This window comes from Tigriopus californicus, chromosome 8 (assembly GCF_007210705.1).
Source record: "Tigriopus californicus strain San Diego chromosome 8, Tcal_SD_v2.1, whole genome shotgun sequence".
NCBI classification, from domain to species: domain Eukaryota; kingdom Metazoa; phylum Arthropoda; class Copepoda; order Harpacticoida; family Harpacticidae; genus Tigriopus; species Tigriopus californicus.
Genome location: NC_081447.1, coordinates 9,326,357 through 9,341,473, shown reverse-complemented (window position 1 = coordinate 9,341,473; position 15,117 = coordinate 9,326,357). Strand labels below are relative to the sequence as shown.

General features: G+C 43.0%; 1 protein-coding gene across 2 annotated transcripts; it reads right to left on the bottom strand.

The window, feature by feature from the left end:
• Positions 1-283: 283 nt before the first annotated feature.
• On the bottom strand, positions 284-7,494 carry LOC131885242 (inhibitor of nuclear factor kappa-B kinase subunit epsilon-like). Of its 2 annotated transcripts, none has more exons than XM_059233204.1 (5): positions 6,921-7,494; positions 3,931-4,121; positions 3,649-3,844; positions 3,377-3,506; positions 284-2,485 (listed from the first exon to the last, which is right to left on the bottom strand). In XM_059233204.1, exons 2-5 carry the CDS (start codon positions 4,012-4,014, stop codon positions 475-477), a joined length of 2,421 nt encoding a protein of 806 aa, XP_059089187.1. In that variant the 5' UTR covers positions 4,015-4,121; positions 6,921-7,494; the 3' UTR covers positions 284-474. The 2 variants fall into 2 exon arrangements, with proteins under 2 accessions (XP_059089187.1, XP_059089188.1); XM_059233205.1 differs by having other exon boundaries at positions 3,931-4,115.
• Between the last annotated feature and the right edge of the window lie 7,623 nt (positions 7,495-15,117).

The following is a 15,117-nucleotide window of genomic DNA, read 5'->3' as shown; positions in this document are numbered from 1 at the left end:
TAAGGGTTTTGAAGTATCACAGTGAAATGTTTTCCAAGAGTGAAAGGTCACGTTGTGTGTATAATTGAGAAGAAAAATAATTGAGCAATTTCGTTTGAATGAAACCAACATTTGAGCAATTTGAAATTTACCAAGATGGCCGAAAGATGTGGGGTCCAAGGAAATCTCCACTAACGAACGTATTGTGTCTAAGGAATTTCTGGCCGATTGCTACCTTGACTCAAACCTGAATAATAAGGTCGACATATCTCAAACATGTTGATGAATATATGCTAAAGGGATGTTAGAATTGCCAAATGTATTTAGAACTAACAACGTATCTTCAACGCATATTGGCTAGAAAACTAAATCATCTTGAGATTGAATCAGGACCTTCGCATTTTTTGAAATTACTTAATAGCGTGTGTCATGGTTTTTGGTTACTTTCTTCTTTGGACGTGAGCAAATGTCGCTTGTTTGGAGATTCTTGTGTTTTCAATGGGATCCGTAGTTTTCCAAGGTATCGTCGATTTCTGCGAGAATCTGAGAGGAGTTGTGATCCATAGAAGACGAAGCCACAGCAAGTTGACCGAATTGTTCAATGAGTCGGGAGTTTTCATTCATGATTCCCCAAACTTCGTCTTGTGTAGTTAAAATGGAACGAAGAGCTCGCCGGATCTGGACCTTGTTCTCGTTGAGTTTTGATTTCCCGGGATCATTCGAATTGTTCGTATGATTAGTGGTATGGTTCTCCGTGTCATGGTTGGGATTTTTGTTACCATTGGCGGTGATGTGTTGTAACAAGAGCATCTTCTGCTTCTCCAATTCAAAGTCCGCATTTTGTTCCTCCTTCACATTGGTGAGGACCTCATCCAAGAGGGACTCGTATCGATCTTGCGACGTTTTGACCGCCACCGAAAAGGTCTCAATTTCATCCTCATACTTGGTGATGTCCTTGTGTAGTATCTCCGTTTGGAGGAACGTGGTTTGCGCCATCTTGAACCAATCGGCCAAGACTTCGGTGAGCTGATTGACCACGGGCTGGCACTCCTTCTGTAAAAGATCCGCCAAAATGCGAATGGTCTCCTGCATCTTGATCTTCTCCAGTATGTGGAACTGCTCATCGTTGTAAGTGAGAGTTCGGGAGGCTCGATCCCTTAGTAAATGCTGCCAGGACTCCTTCAGCTTGCCCACGTATGTCTTGCCTTTAATGGCACAGGGGGAAATATTGTTGATTTCGCGCGTCACCTCTTTCCACTCGCGAATGAGATGATGCTCGAGCACGTATCGCTTATTCAGCTGCTCAATGGCAGGAAAGAGATCGTGTAATTGCTTTCGATAACCTTGAAATCGGACGAGATCGTCACGGACGAGCTCGTCGACGCGTTTCTTCCAGTCTTCAATGGATTCGTGCTCATTGCGCGAGAACACCTCTATGATGCGGAGATGTGAGAGATGACTGGCGTTAAAGAAGCTCATCTGGCTCTCAGTGATCTTGGTGAGAGCCTTGCACTTCTCCGAGATCTCCAAGAGCTTCTCCAATTGCGTACTTATCACTTCCACTAACATTTTCACAGCCTTATCGATCACTTCCGAGCACCTACTGTAGGCCTCGATCTTTCTCCGATAGGCATAGCCTACCGCACAGGCCGATTTGGCCAAGGTGGCATCGTTTTCCACCGACACCAGATTGGGCAAGGCCGGGAACGACGGCACTTCCTTCTCGATGCCCAACGTGATGTTGTTATTCTCTTTACTGAACAACACGATCGGTTCATTCTGGCTTGTATCAGGATAGCTCGTTCCGGGAGTTACCGGCTCCACAGAATGGGTTAGGAAATTGCTTTGAAAGAGCAGCAATTGTTTGGCGGGATCTACGCCAGTTTGTTCCAACAGTAGGTGTTGGAAGTTCTCTAATCGCTCCTCTTTGTCTAAATATACACGGAGCTCGGAGAGCTTGTTCATATAAAAGATATGGAGTTTCTTCTTGTTCAAAATGCGGGTCACTTCCGAGAAGAATTGATCAAAGGTCCACATTTTTTCAGGGTTGACCTCTAGCAGGCCGGCCAATAAGGGCGTGATGTGTTTTTTGATGCCGGCACTTAACAAGCATGTGGAGGGGAGCTCTTTGTTCCATTGGATGGGACCGTTATCACTGGTTTGAACCCCGGAAATGACGCCACTGGCCTTTTTGGTCGTGATATGATACATCGTCTCCTTGTTCCTACGCCCACCAAATGGCCTGAAAGGCAAATTTCCCGTAGCCACGTGGTATAAGGTCACGCCAATGGACCACAGATCCACAGTGGCGCCAAATGTCTTTCCCACGGGTTTTCTCAGGACCGCTCTTTCGTACATGTCCGGGTGCAAATACTCCTCCGTTCCATACAAAGAGACGAACTGTTGATCATCCTGAAGTTCACGAGCAGCACCAAAATCGGTCAACTTGTACACGATGGTTCCGTCGTCCTTGATGAATTTCATGATATTGCCTGGTTTCAAATCTCTGCAAAGGAAAGAAAAAAACAATAATTGATAATATGCCTTCTTCAAACCATTTCAACATACAACTACTATTCATCGTTGCATCTACATTTTCATTCATTCATATATTTCGGAGTAATCAAAACCATGGGAGCCGAGTGGTTTAATGCACCCAATACATACAGCCAAGAATGTGTTTGCCAGCGGGCGTGGGTTCGATTCCCGCTTTCCAAAGGAAAACCAATCACTTGGTGTTTTCATTGGCCGGAGGTAGCGCCCCCTGTCTCGTTCAAGTGGGAACAAATAAAGTAGAAACATGAGAATGCGGTGTAACATGTCTTGGATGTTAAGTAATGTACTAGTCTCTAAAAACATAGTGTTTTAGCAGTCTGACACAATCACTATGCATTGACTCTCCCGGAGGAGCCTTCAAATCATACAATGGTAAAATTATGTATTTTTATATTCCAATATGTATTTGGAATTTTCCAACTGCATATTTGAAAGAAATATATGAATGTTAATCAAGAAACACTCTTCGCAATCATCAATGCACCTAAAATATTATAAAGATAAAAAATCAAAACGACTAATCTTTAAACCACATTTATACCAAAGTCGGTTTTTTTCTATTTCTTAGAATTAATACTTTTTTCACAAAGAAGAACAAAATAGTAATTAAAACTAGAACTGCCCCAAAATAACCGAAATAATTTGCATGCTAACCAAATATAAATAACTCATTTAGATCATGACAGGTCATTGACTAATGACCGAATTTCGAGCATTGAGCGAGCAAGATGTCCAAGGCGCTCAAAAGCCTCATGAATAAGGATTAGTAGAACATTTGGAAACACGGCCACAAGAGCGTCAAAGTGGATGGAGTAAATCAGCCATGTGCAACTTGTCTTACCTGTGCACTAAATTATTGTCGCGGAGGTGATTCATACCGGCCGAGAGGTGACTTAGAACCAGAACCCACTCATCCTCGTCCAACCCGAAATTATTCTCAGGGTCATCCAATAGATTGAACAATGATCCTCCTAAAACATCAAAATTATCAATGGTGGCGAATACTTCGTAGTAGCAGCCGCAGCAATATTTTGCCCTTTGCCATTCATCGACAGATTCTCAAGAAATATCGGATTGGTCCAAGTGGTTTGTCTGGCGGCCAGCTTAACATACCTGTACATAACTCCATAACAATCACTTTCCCACGGCCTTCCTGCTCCTCTTCAATGGCCAGAAGTTTGACAATATTCTCATGCTTCACCTTTTGGAGCACCTCAAACTCGCGCATTTGAACTTCTTGCGGACGCATATGCGAGAGTTGATTAAATGTCTTAACCGCCACGGTCTCACCATTGTGCTTGTTCACGCCCTGCGTCACAAATCAAATCATCAAGAGTTGGTCCATTTTGGGATAACATTACAGGATAGTAGAATGAAAGAAAGAGCCATGATTACCTGGAACACGGCACCGGTGGCCCCTTTCCCCAGGACACTTGTGGTGCACCAAACGTAATTGGCAGAACCCCTCAGGAACGACATGGTTCCTCTTGCGTTTGAGGTGGTCTTGGGTGGGTGGGTGGATGGTTTGGGTGGGGGCGGACACTTCACTTCTCAACTCATTCCCATGTTGTCCTGAATTTCTGTAACTGAAAGAATCGATTGTCATGAAGGTGAACGCTACATATTGACAGAACGCAACACACTGAGTCAAGATTGGCGGCACCAACCCACGTCCGAAATAAATTTCGTCATGCAATATAACTCCTAGTGGTGATAAAGGTAAGCCAAGCTGCAAAGCCTCCACCAAGAAGAGATATCGTAACCAGAACCGCACTCCCCACCGACGAGCAGCGAACACAGCGAAAGGACGACAACCAACGGCCACACTCACGTTGGTTGGACATCATTCAGGGCTGCTAGTTAACCAAAGATGAGATATCGAAAGACAGGGACGTGGAATATCGTGATCTGAACACATTCACACACTCACACATATCCATCCGTACATTACATACATACGTACTATGTACAAATGTGGATAAAGTTACTTTGTCCCATGGATTATCATCACCTTGCTGGAGTGGCCAGAGTGGCAAGCACTGCATTGCATGTATCTACGTATGTCCGTATGTGGTTCGTAGTACCATCGAGTACCACATCGAAAACATGCACAGTGCACACTGGTGTGAGGAGGATTGGCAAGTCGGTAGGAAATGGAAATCAACGCAAGGGCATTGCTTTGTTAGTGCATTGATCACTTGATCACTATTCACTTAGACTAGTCAACCTTACAAGTTTAGTTGGGTTGATTCACAGATGGACGCAAAGCTAGGAACATTTTGGTTGCCAGTTGAAGGAATGCAAGAACATTGATGAGCAGGTACTAGATGATTAAGACCATAAGAACGGCACGTACAGTACAATAAGAAAACCCGTGCCTATCTTCTTTCGACATTGCTGCCTACAAATGATTAAATATGTAAGCCATGGCTGCAACCATTCCCCTTGATCATTTATAGGATAACAGTTCACGATGTGATTGACGTGACATCAACACTCGGTCACCAAATTTACTGGGGATAATAATCTAGTAAGGACTTTGCTGAAGAGGTTTTACATAGTTATCTCGAAGACTCAAAATGAACTATGTACTAAATCGTACACTTGAAACAAATGCAGGTTGAGGCTTCTGGGGCTGAAACACCCTGGAGGCTAGTCGAGTTGATTTGATCCAAGGGGCAAAGAAAAGTGAGATGGTATGTAGATTTGAAGAGACGTTTGGGGCCATTGCAGGATTCCAATGTGGACTTGGTTTTGTTTCAGACGATTTGAAAGTCCACTTTTGGCAATGACCTCGAGATGGATGGATGGCCCATCGTACTGCATTCAAGAATGTTGTCCCCCGTTTTTGTTTGTCTAGTACATATTGATTATGATTAGGTTCTATCCTACGCTATTCGAAAATTGGGATTAGGACAAAATTAAGAGCACACCTGTTGTTGGAAAATATGTAAATCATCAAATGTGTTGATGAAGACAAACAATATCTTTTTACTTGAAAAGCTTCATTGCTAAGTAGGTTTCAATTTCTGATTTTTTTTTGGAATTGCTCATGATTTCTTATACGTTGAATTGCTCTGACCATAATTTCAATGGGTCAGATTCGAAATAATGTTTAGAAAAAGTATTCAATTTTTATCAACGGATGAACTCAAAATTTGCATGGAGACTTCAATCGTCTCGCGTATCTCTCTTCCGTTCCATTACTTATTTTCGACTCGACAATGAGCACCTGAAAGAAAGCTGTGTATGTACATACTAAGTCTTTCCCTTTCGTTTTTTTCTTGGATCATTTGGGTTAGATCGAGACGAGGAGAAAGAAGACTTGAGGAAATTACAGATTACGTATAAAATAATACAGCAATAACCTCCTGAATTGTCTTTGTTTGAGCTTTGAACCACTGGAATATTACTGGGATTGCTTGGGTCGTGAATGAACGAACATTGTGGAAACGATTCAAGTGAACCAGGCACACCACTGTACATACGTACGGTCAGCTCACTGACATTTGCATCCGAAACAAAGTTTGTTGGTCATAATACAGGGCATGGCCAATATTTTGCATCATCATACCTAAACGATTGGGAACTCCAATAAATTCGACGCTTCGATCACACCACCCAACAATGATTACAATTTTAAACATTCTAGAGGTATTCAGGATCTCGATTGACTTAATCCTGTACAATCATTTCATATGATGGTATATTTTAGGTTGTTCCTTCAAATCCAACTAAGCGCACATCTTTCGACAGGGTGTTATATGCAGGACAGCACTTTCAATTGAATCGGTCAAGTGCTGTCGTATCCTTTGAACAAATCTGACAAATTGTATTTAAAAGATGTTTACTGCCGACTTCAGTATGCTTGCCTTTTGCCATTGTTTGTAATCAAATCAAATGTGCAACAAAGTGAATATGTCGTGAGAGGGATTGAATCACAAGACTCATTAGTATTGCTCAGACTTGTACTGATTTCTTGGAAATTCCTTTAACATTTTTAGCACACATCGACCAATCATCTAGTCTGGAAAAATCTCTATTCCATCGACTTAATACCACAAAGGCCATTGCCATCTTCGAACTGAGCTAAGGAACTGACCGAGGCTACTTCAAAAGCGAACATTTGACGATTCTGATCACTTCATTCCTCGGTAACGGCTTTTGTGATCCTAAGCTCAACCAAACTAAGTCCAGATCCAGTGCAATCTTTGGACAGGGCCTTTACATTCTCCTGATGATGAGGTTTGTCAAGTTACCCAATGAAGCTTGGATCATTCGAGTCATTCCTCATTTAGTGTCAGCTTGTGCGTTATCGTCATGCAACCGCCATTTCACGTGATGCTCCAAGATGTACAGTTTTAGGTCCAAAGCTTGGTACTGACCTGAACTTCAGATGGGCCTTGATGAGTTTGGTAGGTATTTCCAACACAATATTAGCAACACCTGAGCAAACAAGAAACAGGCACTCGGACCTGTCCAACAACACTTGCTTGGGGACGGGACACACAATTCGCATTCAGGCCAAACTTGTGTCACTGATTGGTCGTTCGAGCCCATGAAACTTCAATGAAGTTGAAGATATGGATGGGGATGAAGGTGGAAGACAATTCACAACATGATCTGACAGGCCCAGTCCTATCTGTTGTACATGCATTACTGTACAAGAATATGTGTTTCTAGCTATCACTATTACTACTACTACTAGCACTACAACTAGTCCTATAGCTACTTCGGCAGAGAGAGTTGGAATCACACAGCCAGCCAAGATAACCGACCTCAATGACGACAGTCCCTGCCTTGGCCCATTCAGCCTCACCAGCCAGCCTCCTCACTCGAAATTGACAACAAATCGGTCATGAAACAGGTAGGATTTTGGTAGATTCCGTGATTTCCTTCATTTGTGGGGCAATGTTGCCCTCAAAAATCTTTTGGATCCCCTATATCGATAAAGTATGTTTGGTTTTCTGTGAAAATGTAGATTTACAAATGGGGTAGGCCAAATGAATTGATAAAATTTACCATCCAAGTTCTCTAGCTCCGTCTTCTTTCTTAACACCTCTCTTTATAAAGGCTAGAGGGCGCTTACTACGATCCTCAGCTTAGTCTCTGGATTTCAGCTGTTTATGCCGCGATCTGATGGCCAGTTCAAGAACCTGATATACCTACAATGTTGTCAAATGTGCGATTTAGGCCAAGTCAAATTTGACATATTCTATATGATCTTTTGGACAATAAGCATTTTTCATGTGGTAGTGGGACCGAGCGAATATCACAATTTTTTTTCCTGATCAAGCACATGTGTGCAAACGTCGGACTTTCTTTTAAAGGATGTCAAGTGAACCTACTTCGGGGTTCGAGTCTCGCGAGTGTTTGGGTTATTAATATAATAAAGACTCTGGCTCGAATCCAACGAGACTTTTGAAAGAAGAATGGTTCAAAAACTGAGTGGCTTAAGGCTTCTATTCGAAGTAATGATTTCTGCATAACGGCTCTTACGTAGCAATCATCTTCATTGACCCACTTCAAAGCTTAATTGATGCTACAAATTAGTTTCAGGTAGGAATGATCAAGATTCCAGTAGTCTGGTGGAGGCCCTACATCGAATCTACTCTTGGGTTGCAGAGAGCAATATGGCCTTGAACGGATTGAAATTTCATTCAATGACCTTTGGATCGACACCATGTAAAAACTCCACTCCTACTAGATAATAAAGGGCAATATATTGAGCAAGTCTTGTCCATGGCCGTTTTACTAGGTGTAGTCCTCCAAAATAATGGAAAGTTCGATGAGCATATCCAGTTGAACTTTTCAAATTTGTGGTTGGATATATCGCACGTTTAAGTCCAGAGATAGCATCACGATGCTAACTCTGTACAAGTCTGTATGATTATTCAGCCACATCTTGAATATAATTATTCAGCCATTTGGGCTCCAATGAGTTCAGTCTGAGTCGGAAGGAATTGACCAACAGCTGCTGCTCATCACTCTCAGGAGGACTAAAAACATTTCAAATGAGGTCGAACGAGTTTCTGGAACATTGGTGTGGAGCCTTGCTTAACACCATGATTTTCAAATTCAATTGGCCGTCATAAATCGGACGATCCAAAAGTTTTCTATTCCTACAAATTTGGCACCTCTTGAAAAGCATCTTGAAATGGTATGATCTAAAGTTCATCTGTTTTTGCGACACATCTCATTTACTCAATGACTAAAGGGATTCAAAGATGGTACGGACAGAAATGCGAAAAGATTTCACAATTAAGTGTATTATTATGATTACAAACCCAATTCAAGTCATCGAGCTTCGGTTGATCCACTACTTTTGAAACATCCCATAGAGAGGTACTATGTGATACTCTACGTTTTCAAAAGCATTCATGAGACATGAGCTTTGCCCCAACCCAGGTTTAGGCCCTTCGGAATCAAAGCTACTTTAAACAACTAAGTCCTCCTTTATTTTTTCTTGAGTTCATTTACTGCTTCGTTTGATTCTTCTCACAGTTGCAGGGAATATGTAGGCGTTGATCGTGTAGCAGGTTTCACCAACCAAAATTTCAGACCAATCCTGCATTCAAGGGCTAGCCAGGTCCGTTAATTCTAAAATTAAAACTCGTTGGCAGATCAGGCATCATTTGAAAATATGATTGCATGGATCATTCATTATTGGGGCTCACATTCGCAGAAGCGGTAAAGAAGTCCGCAAGAAAAAAAAATCGTTAAATGGCTCCATTTTTAAGAATTATCTCAATGGCTCTTTCTGTTCCACGTACGGTAAGTATGCTGCAATTTGCAAATATTTAGCCAAGAATGGGGTTTAAACTCAAAGAGATGTTGTTGATAATCAAAGATTTGTTAGGGACATCACACTTTTTCGAGAAGGTTCTTTTCCGTGCATCAGACAAAGAAGTCAATATGATTGTAATGTTTCAACAAGTGGTTGGTCCAGTTTGTTGCTCAGGAGCCTGAATGGAAAGTGGTTGGTCCAGACAAGTGGGGACAATGCCACTCAATATCGAAGGCATTAATATTGTTTATCGTTCTCACTATGGTTTTCTTTGCTGCTTTGTTTTCTGCACAGTCAGATGGCAGCTCTCTTTACTCGGACTGCTATCTGATGATGGGTGTCTTCATTGAGAGATATTTTCGCATTGTCATCGCAACCAACATTAATTCTTACCTCACCCTCGGGAATGATCGTAGGTTCGCCCATTTACGCTGATAAGGCAACATCTTATGTTGTAGTTCAAATACGCCAAAGAAGCCTAGACTCGGCAAACCTGTGATTGAACCAAGAGTAGCGAAGTGCAGAGCGGACGCACTACCAATACGCTACCACTGCTAACCTTATTACCATTATGACCGAGAAACCGGACTTACAATATAAAAAAACTTCTTTAGATGCGAGAACTGCACGCTAGAAGACCCGAGGCAAAATATGTCATATACGTACTTCTATGAACTGCTGCATAAATGAAAATATTAATGGTAACAAGCTTGTTCCCCTTGGGTCCCTGTTTACAAAAAATGGCCCCATGTATGATTGATTGTAGCTGTGTCCAGGTAAACTTCGACACGGACCAAAGGTAAATTGCAATGATCTTTGAGGACCTCGCCCAACTCGTGGTCGATTCATTCAAATGCCGTTCCATTTCGAAAGAAGGAAAGCGTTTCCAGTGGAGCGGAGAAGTGGAATGTTTAGGTACTCGTACACTTCTATACATATATTGGGTACTAAAAAATACATTTGGAGTCCGTCCTCCAAAGTGAGCACTCAGAAGTGTGTTATTGTTGTATGCGACTTAGTCTTCTATTCTTTCTGGGGACATGTGAGGATTGTGGCTGAGATCTTTGGAGTCGACGACATCGACTCCTCCCCGGTCTTTGACACCTCAATTAGTAATAAGGTGAATAGAGTAATGACCCGACTGACTGACTGACTGACTGACTGACTGACGTGTACGTAATATGGATGGTGGCTAGCTCGGCTGACGGATTTGTGGGCAGAAAATTGCCCGAGAAAAGAAACCTGGGAAAAGGGGCATGTAGAAAAAAAAGCCGGTACACACGAGCACCGTTGAATTGAAAAGGTGTATTCTTCCGCTTCTTCTTGTTCCTCTTGTTCCTCTTGTTCTTCTTGTTCTGGTTGTTCGTCTTTCCTTAAAGACGCACTTGAGCGTTAAACAGGCATGTAAGTGGCGGCCATTGAGAGCAATTCAGGTTCAGATACCAACGAACTCGGGAAAGAAAACGACGACGACGACGACGACGATTCCATCATAGCTAGTCCCCGGGAGAGATGAATGGCATCCAGCTCACTGACCAATTGGGCCAGAAGTGTAATAGTCAACGGTGCACCCTCGTAGGTGTCCAAAGCCTTTCTTCACGGCGTAATCCGTTGGATGGTCGCTTACTGTTCCCAAAATCCTCGATCGATCGATCGATCGATGACTCTACCTTGTCAATCATGCATGCGTCATTGGAGTCATTCTTAAGCACCCTAATAGGGCCTCTCTCTCTCTCACTCACTCACTCACTTATTCACTTCTTCTCTCACACTCAAAAATGAGCTGGCTTTTGGCACTTGAGTGTGACAATATGGCCCCACAGTTGGCCAATTGGGTTGCTCACATCCTCGTGAGTCGCAGAAAAAGTTCCTGATGTGCAATAATTTGCGGGTACTTTGGTGCCTAAATGGCGAAATGACCTTCTTCCAAGCTCAATGAATGCTACACAGTACTAGGTATGCTCGTACAGCACATCTTGGCATCATTAGATTGCTTTTCTGTCCTCCTTCTATCTTCTGTTCCTGTCCTCCATCACTGATTCGTGCTAAATGAAGGGGAAAAGTTGCCGCCGTTTGTTCTCTCACTCTTTCTCCAGTTCCATCTCAAGTTGAAAATATGATGGTGATTGGTTAAAAATGGGATGATGATGATTACCAAACAGTGGGAGTGAATCCATGACACAAGCAAACCAACCGATCCCATCTCTGAATGAAGCGTACGTACATAAGAGACGGAAGGCGCCATCCAAGTATGATATACTACAGTGTTACACCGGTCGGTTTGGTGTTCACTTCGCAGGTGCAAACACATGCACCAAAACCACTTGAAAAGTTGGCGATGATAATGATAGGGGTAAAGGCGACAGTACATAACTTAATCATTAGTTAATTGATAAGTGTGAAATAAAATTTATGTCGGAAAAAAACGAGGAAAAGTACGAGACTACCTAGCACTTCCATCTGGATTATTTAATCAAAGATGTGTTCGGCCGCTCGGCCATCCCTCTTCTGAGCTGACTTAAAAGAATAGACACGGTATTCAGAACGGGGAGGTCCAAACGTTATTTTCACGAGAACGAAATCTTGAAGGGCATTGATTTAGAAAAAAAAGAGTAGAACCCCCTTTCAAGCATTATTTGATTTCTTCATTAAGTGGATAATGTTAGTATAGAGGCGATCACCATCACTGGAAACGTCGTCTTCCTTCTCATATCATAACCTATGACAAACAGAGTAAGCGCATTTCAATAATCATTTCATGCCAGGCCTTGGCATGCTGATGGTTTTGCACAAACCAATCCAAGCCTCACGTGAAATACCCAAGTTGAAAGTAGGCCCCTGTTGGTCAAGCGTGTATGCAAGCAAATCTATCATTGTTAGATGTGAGGAAGCCAGGCACATTCAAAAAGCGGAGAACATTGTTCCGAGTTTGCCGAACGAAGGTTTCTCTTCATCGTAAGAAAGAAGGCCCCTGATAATCGATTGGCAACGACTAAGGTATAAAAAGACGAAGGAAGAGTCGAAGACGAGGGAGAAAAGTGTGTTTCAATGGAATGGCGATCAACTAATCATCGTGTCCATGGTGAGAGAAATTTTCATCTTTGCATTGTTTTTCCCCCGGACGAGCGTTTTGAACAACACAAAACCCGAACATTCTTTTGTCTCTCCTCGAGCCGAGCCGAACTGAGCTGAGCTCCACTTGAGATCAAGACAAGCTCACAAGAATGGAGATGGATTTGGAACCAAGTATTCTCTATTCGACAGCACAATCCATGTATCCATGGGCGTGTGTATGTGTGTGTGTGTATGTGTGTGTGCACACTGTATGCATGAGAGAATGAGAGAGAGACATGGGGAGCAGCAAGTGAGCTTTGTATCTGAACCATAGAGCTCAACCAACGGTCTCCATCTCCGAACGTCACGGTACATTTTGCGCTTTTCCATTTTTCAGGCCAAGTTTTCCACACCAGAACAACGAAAAGGCAACCAACCCAACGTCATATTTCTGTGAACTTGAGAGCAATAATAGAGCTTACATTGGTGATGATGACCTATGAAACCGTTTGGGTAGATTGAAAAGGTTGGCAAACTCCAATCGGACTAACCTTAACCAACTCGATTTAACCAACTCAATCAATGATTTCGATAGTGTTGATTAAGGTAAGCACTTTGGGTGGTATCCCACGGATTTTCGTGATGGAACCTTCGCTCAATGATTTTCTGCCGAAACCACCGAAGATAAACAAGATGAAAATAATATGCTATATACATACGTATATGTACCCGGAGTTCCGACAACTGTATATCTCTTTACAATCATGGCTCCTCGAACCCTAGTCAAAGACGAGTATATAAAACGAGCACGATTCTGCTCTGTCCAATGTCGCCCCGAGCCAAAATCCCACGCTTTTTCATCCCACTTATTCCCAGTCGAGTGGCAAAACATCCATTGAATGTGCGAGAACCAGACCTGAACAACCAGAGTGGAATTGTGGGTTCGTCAAGATCTTGGTCCGAGCACGTGTGTGTGTGCAGGAAAAGTTCGTGGACTCTTTCTAATGGATGCTCGCTTCCAACATCATCATCAATAGAAGTTTCCCACTCCCAATGGAACTGGACAGTTGGAGCCTTGAACCTTCGGTAGGTACGTAGATTAGAACATGTATGACGTAGCTGGGAAGTTGGCAAGTTCAAGACCCACCTCGTTGGTGTCTTCAAGAGGACCTGCTTCATGCAAGTGGCGTCCAGATGAAAAAGGCTTGGAAGTCGTTGGCTGGGATTTATTTTTTGTTTTCATGGCATCCGGACGACCTGGTGGCTTGTGGTTCGCTTCCGGGCAATCGTTTGTCTCTTGCCAGAAAACTTGGTCTTCTTTGAGTTCATTTCTTTTCCCTGCCTGGTTGGTTGATTTGGCGGATGGCCAGCCACTCTCTCAAGTATGCTGGCCAGATTTTCTGGGCCAACCGCATTATATTCTGGTGATGGCGGTGGTTGGTGGTGGTTGGTTGGTGGTGGTAGTGGTGGTGGTGGTAGTGGTAGAAAGGAGAAAGAGAGAGAGAGAAGAAGGGGGGGAGAGAAGGCTCCCTACCGCCTCACTTGTGCCTCGATAAGCTTTGGAAGCTTTGGAGATATTTTATTTGGCAATTTTCTTCTGCCAAGATTTCCCACGAAACAAAAGGAGGATTGAGAAAAAGAGCCTCGTGAATTGAGAGCAATCACGGTTGAAATAAGTTCGCACTGGCGGCTTCTGGAAGCTATCAAACCAACAAGTAAAGTGGAATTGCAGATTTCCTCTTCGATTCGTGGTTGCTTTGAACCGACTGGGCTCATCGGCTATCAGCATTCATATCAACTATGTATATCCCATGCATGTACCATACTGTTCACTTGATGGGTAATGAACGCTATGAGGCTTCGTTATCGAGTGTACGTACTTTATACATTTCGGAGAAACAAACGTAAATAACGAGAGAATCTTAGGGCTGTCTCGTTTCAGCCAAGGGTCTAATCAGCCAGGGAAACGAGTATGACACTCAAATGGGCCGAAAGTGACTGGAAGGGTAATGATTCGTGAATCATCTCCAAGAGCCAAAGAAGCGAGGCATTTCCTGCATGGGCTTGGTTCCATGGCATTAAGACCATGATGGTACCTATGCAGTGACTACCATTAATCTGTCATGCTCACCAATTGGCTGTGTGTATGTAGGTTGCTTTTCCTTATAAGCTCTAGTAAATGCCAAGGTACAGTAAATGATTTTATGTAATGGATGATATTCCTAGCCAGTAGCCAGGCACCTTTTCCATCAATTACATGAGGGGCTCTTTTATACGGTTCTAGCACTGACATCGATTTTGTGGTTCGGGGCAATCTTCTGAAATGGCCGGAAGCGTGTGTGATCTCCGATAGTTTTTATCAATGTTTGGGAATCCATTAGCAGATATGGCCATGGGTTCCGTCGGCGTTTGCGATACGAGTGATACTAATTGAACCATCCATTCATGGCTCAACCACCCAAAGGCTCTTTGTCCTATGGCCATTCATGCACCTTACCAACCTTGACAGTTGGACGGACGAGTCAGTGGGTGGATAGGTTTTGAGCTCATACCAATTGCTCAAGCCTTCAAAACCAAGACACAGATTCAGTCCCCAAAAAAGAGAGTGCCACTCACTCACATTCCCATTGCGTTAGGCTGCTAGCCTACTAGCCTGATAGCCTGATAGCCTGATAGTCGAAAGTCATTATTCTGGAGGAGAGAAGTCCGATTGAGGAAATGAACGTCGTGACCGAACCGCA

Bases quoted from the DNA above. Each gene is read 5' to 3' on its own strand.
- LOC131885242 (XM_059233204.1), bottom strand. From the start codon at position 4,014: ATGTCGTTCCTGAGGGGTTCTGCCAATTACGTTTGGTGCACCACAAGT. The intron at 3,845-3,930 runs GTAATCATGGCT...TTTGTGACGCAG, and splicing joins CCACCGGTGCCGTGTTCCAG to GGCGTGAACAAGCACAATGG. The intron at 3,507-3,648 runs GTATGTTAAGCT...TTGATGTTTTAG, and splicing joins TGTTATGGAGTTATGTACAG to GAGGATCATTGTTCAATCTA.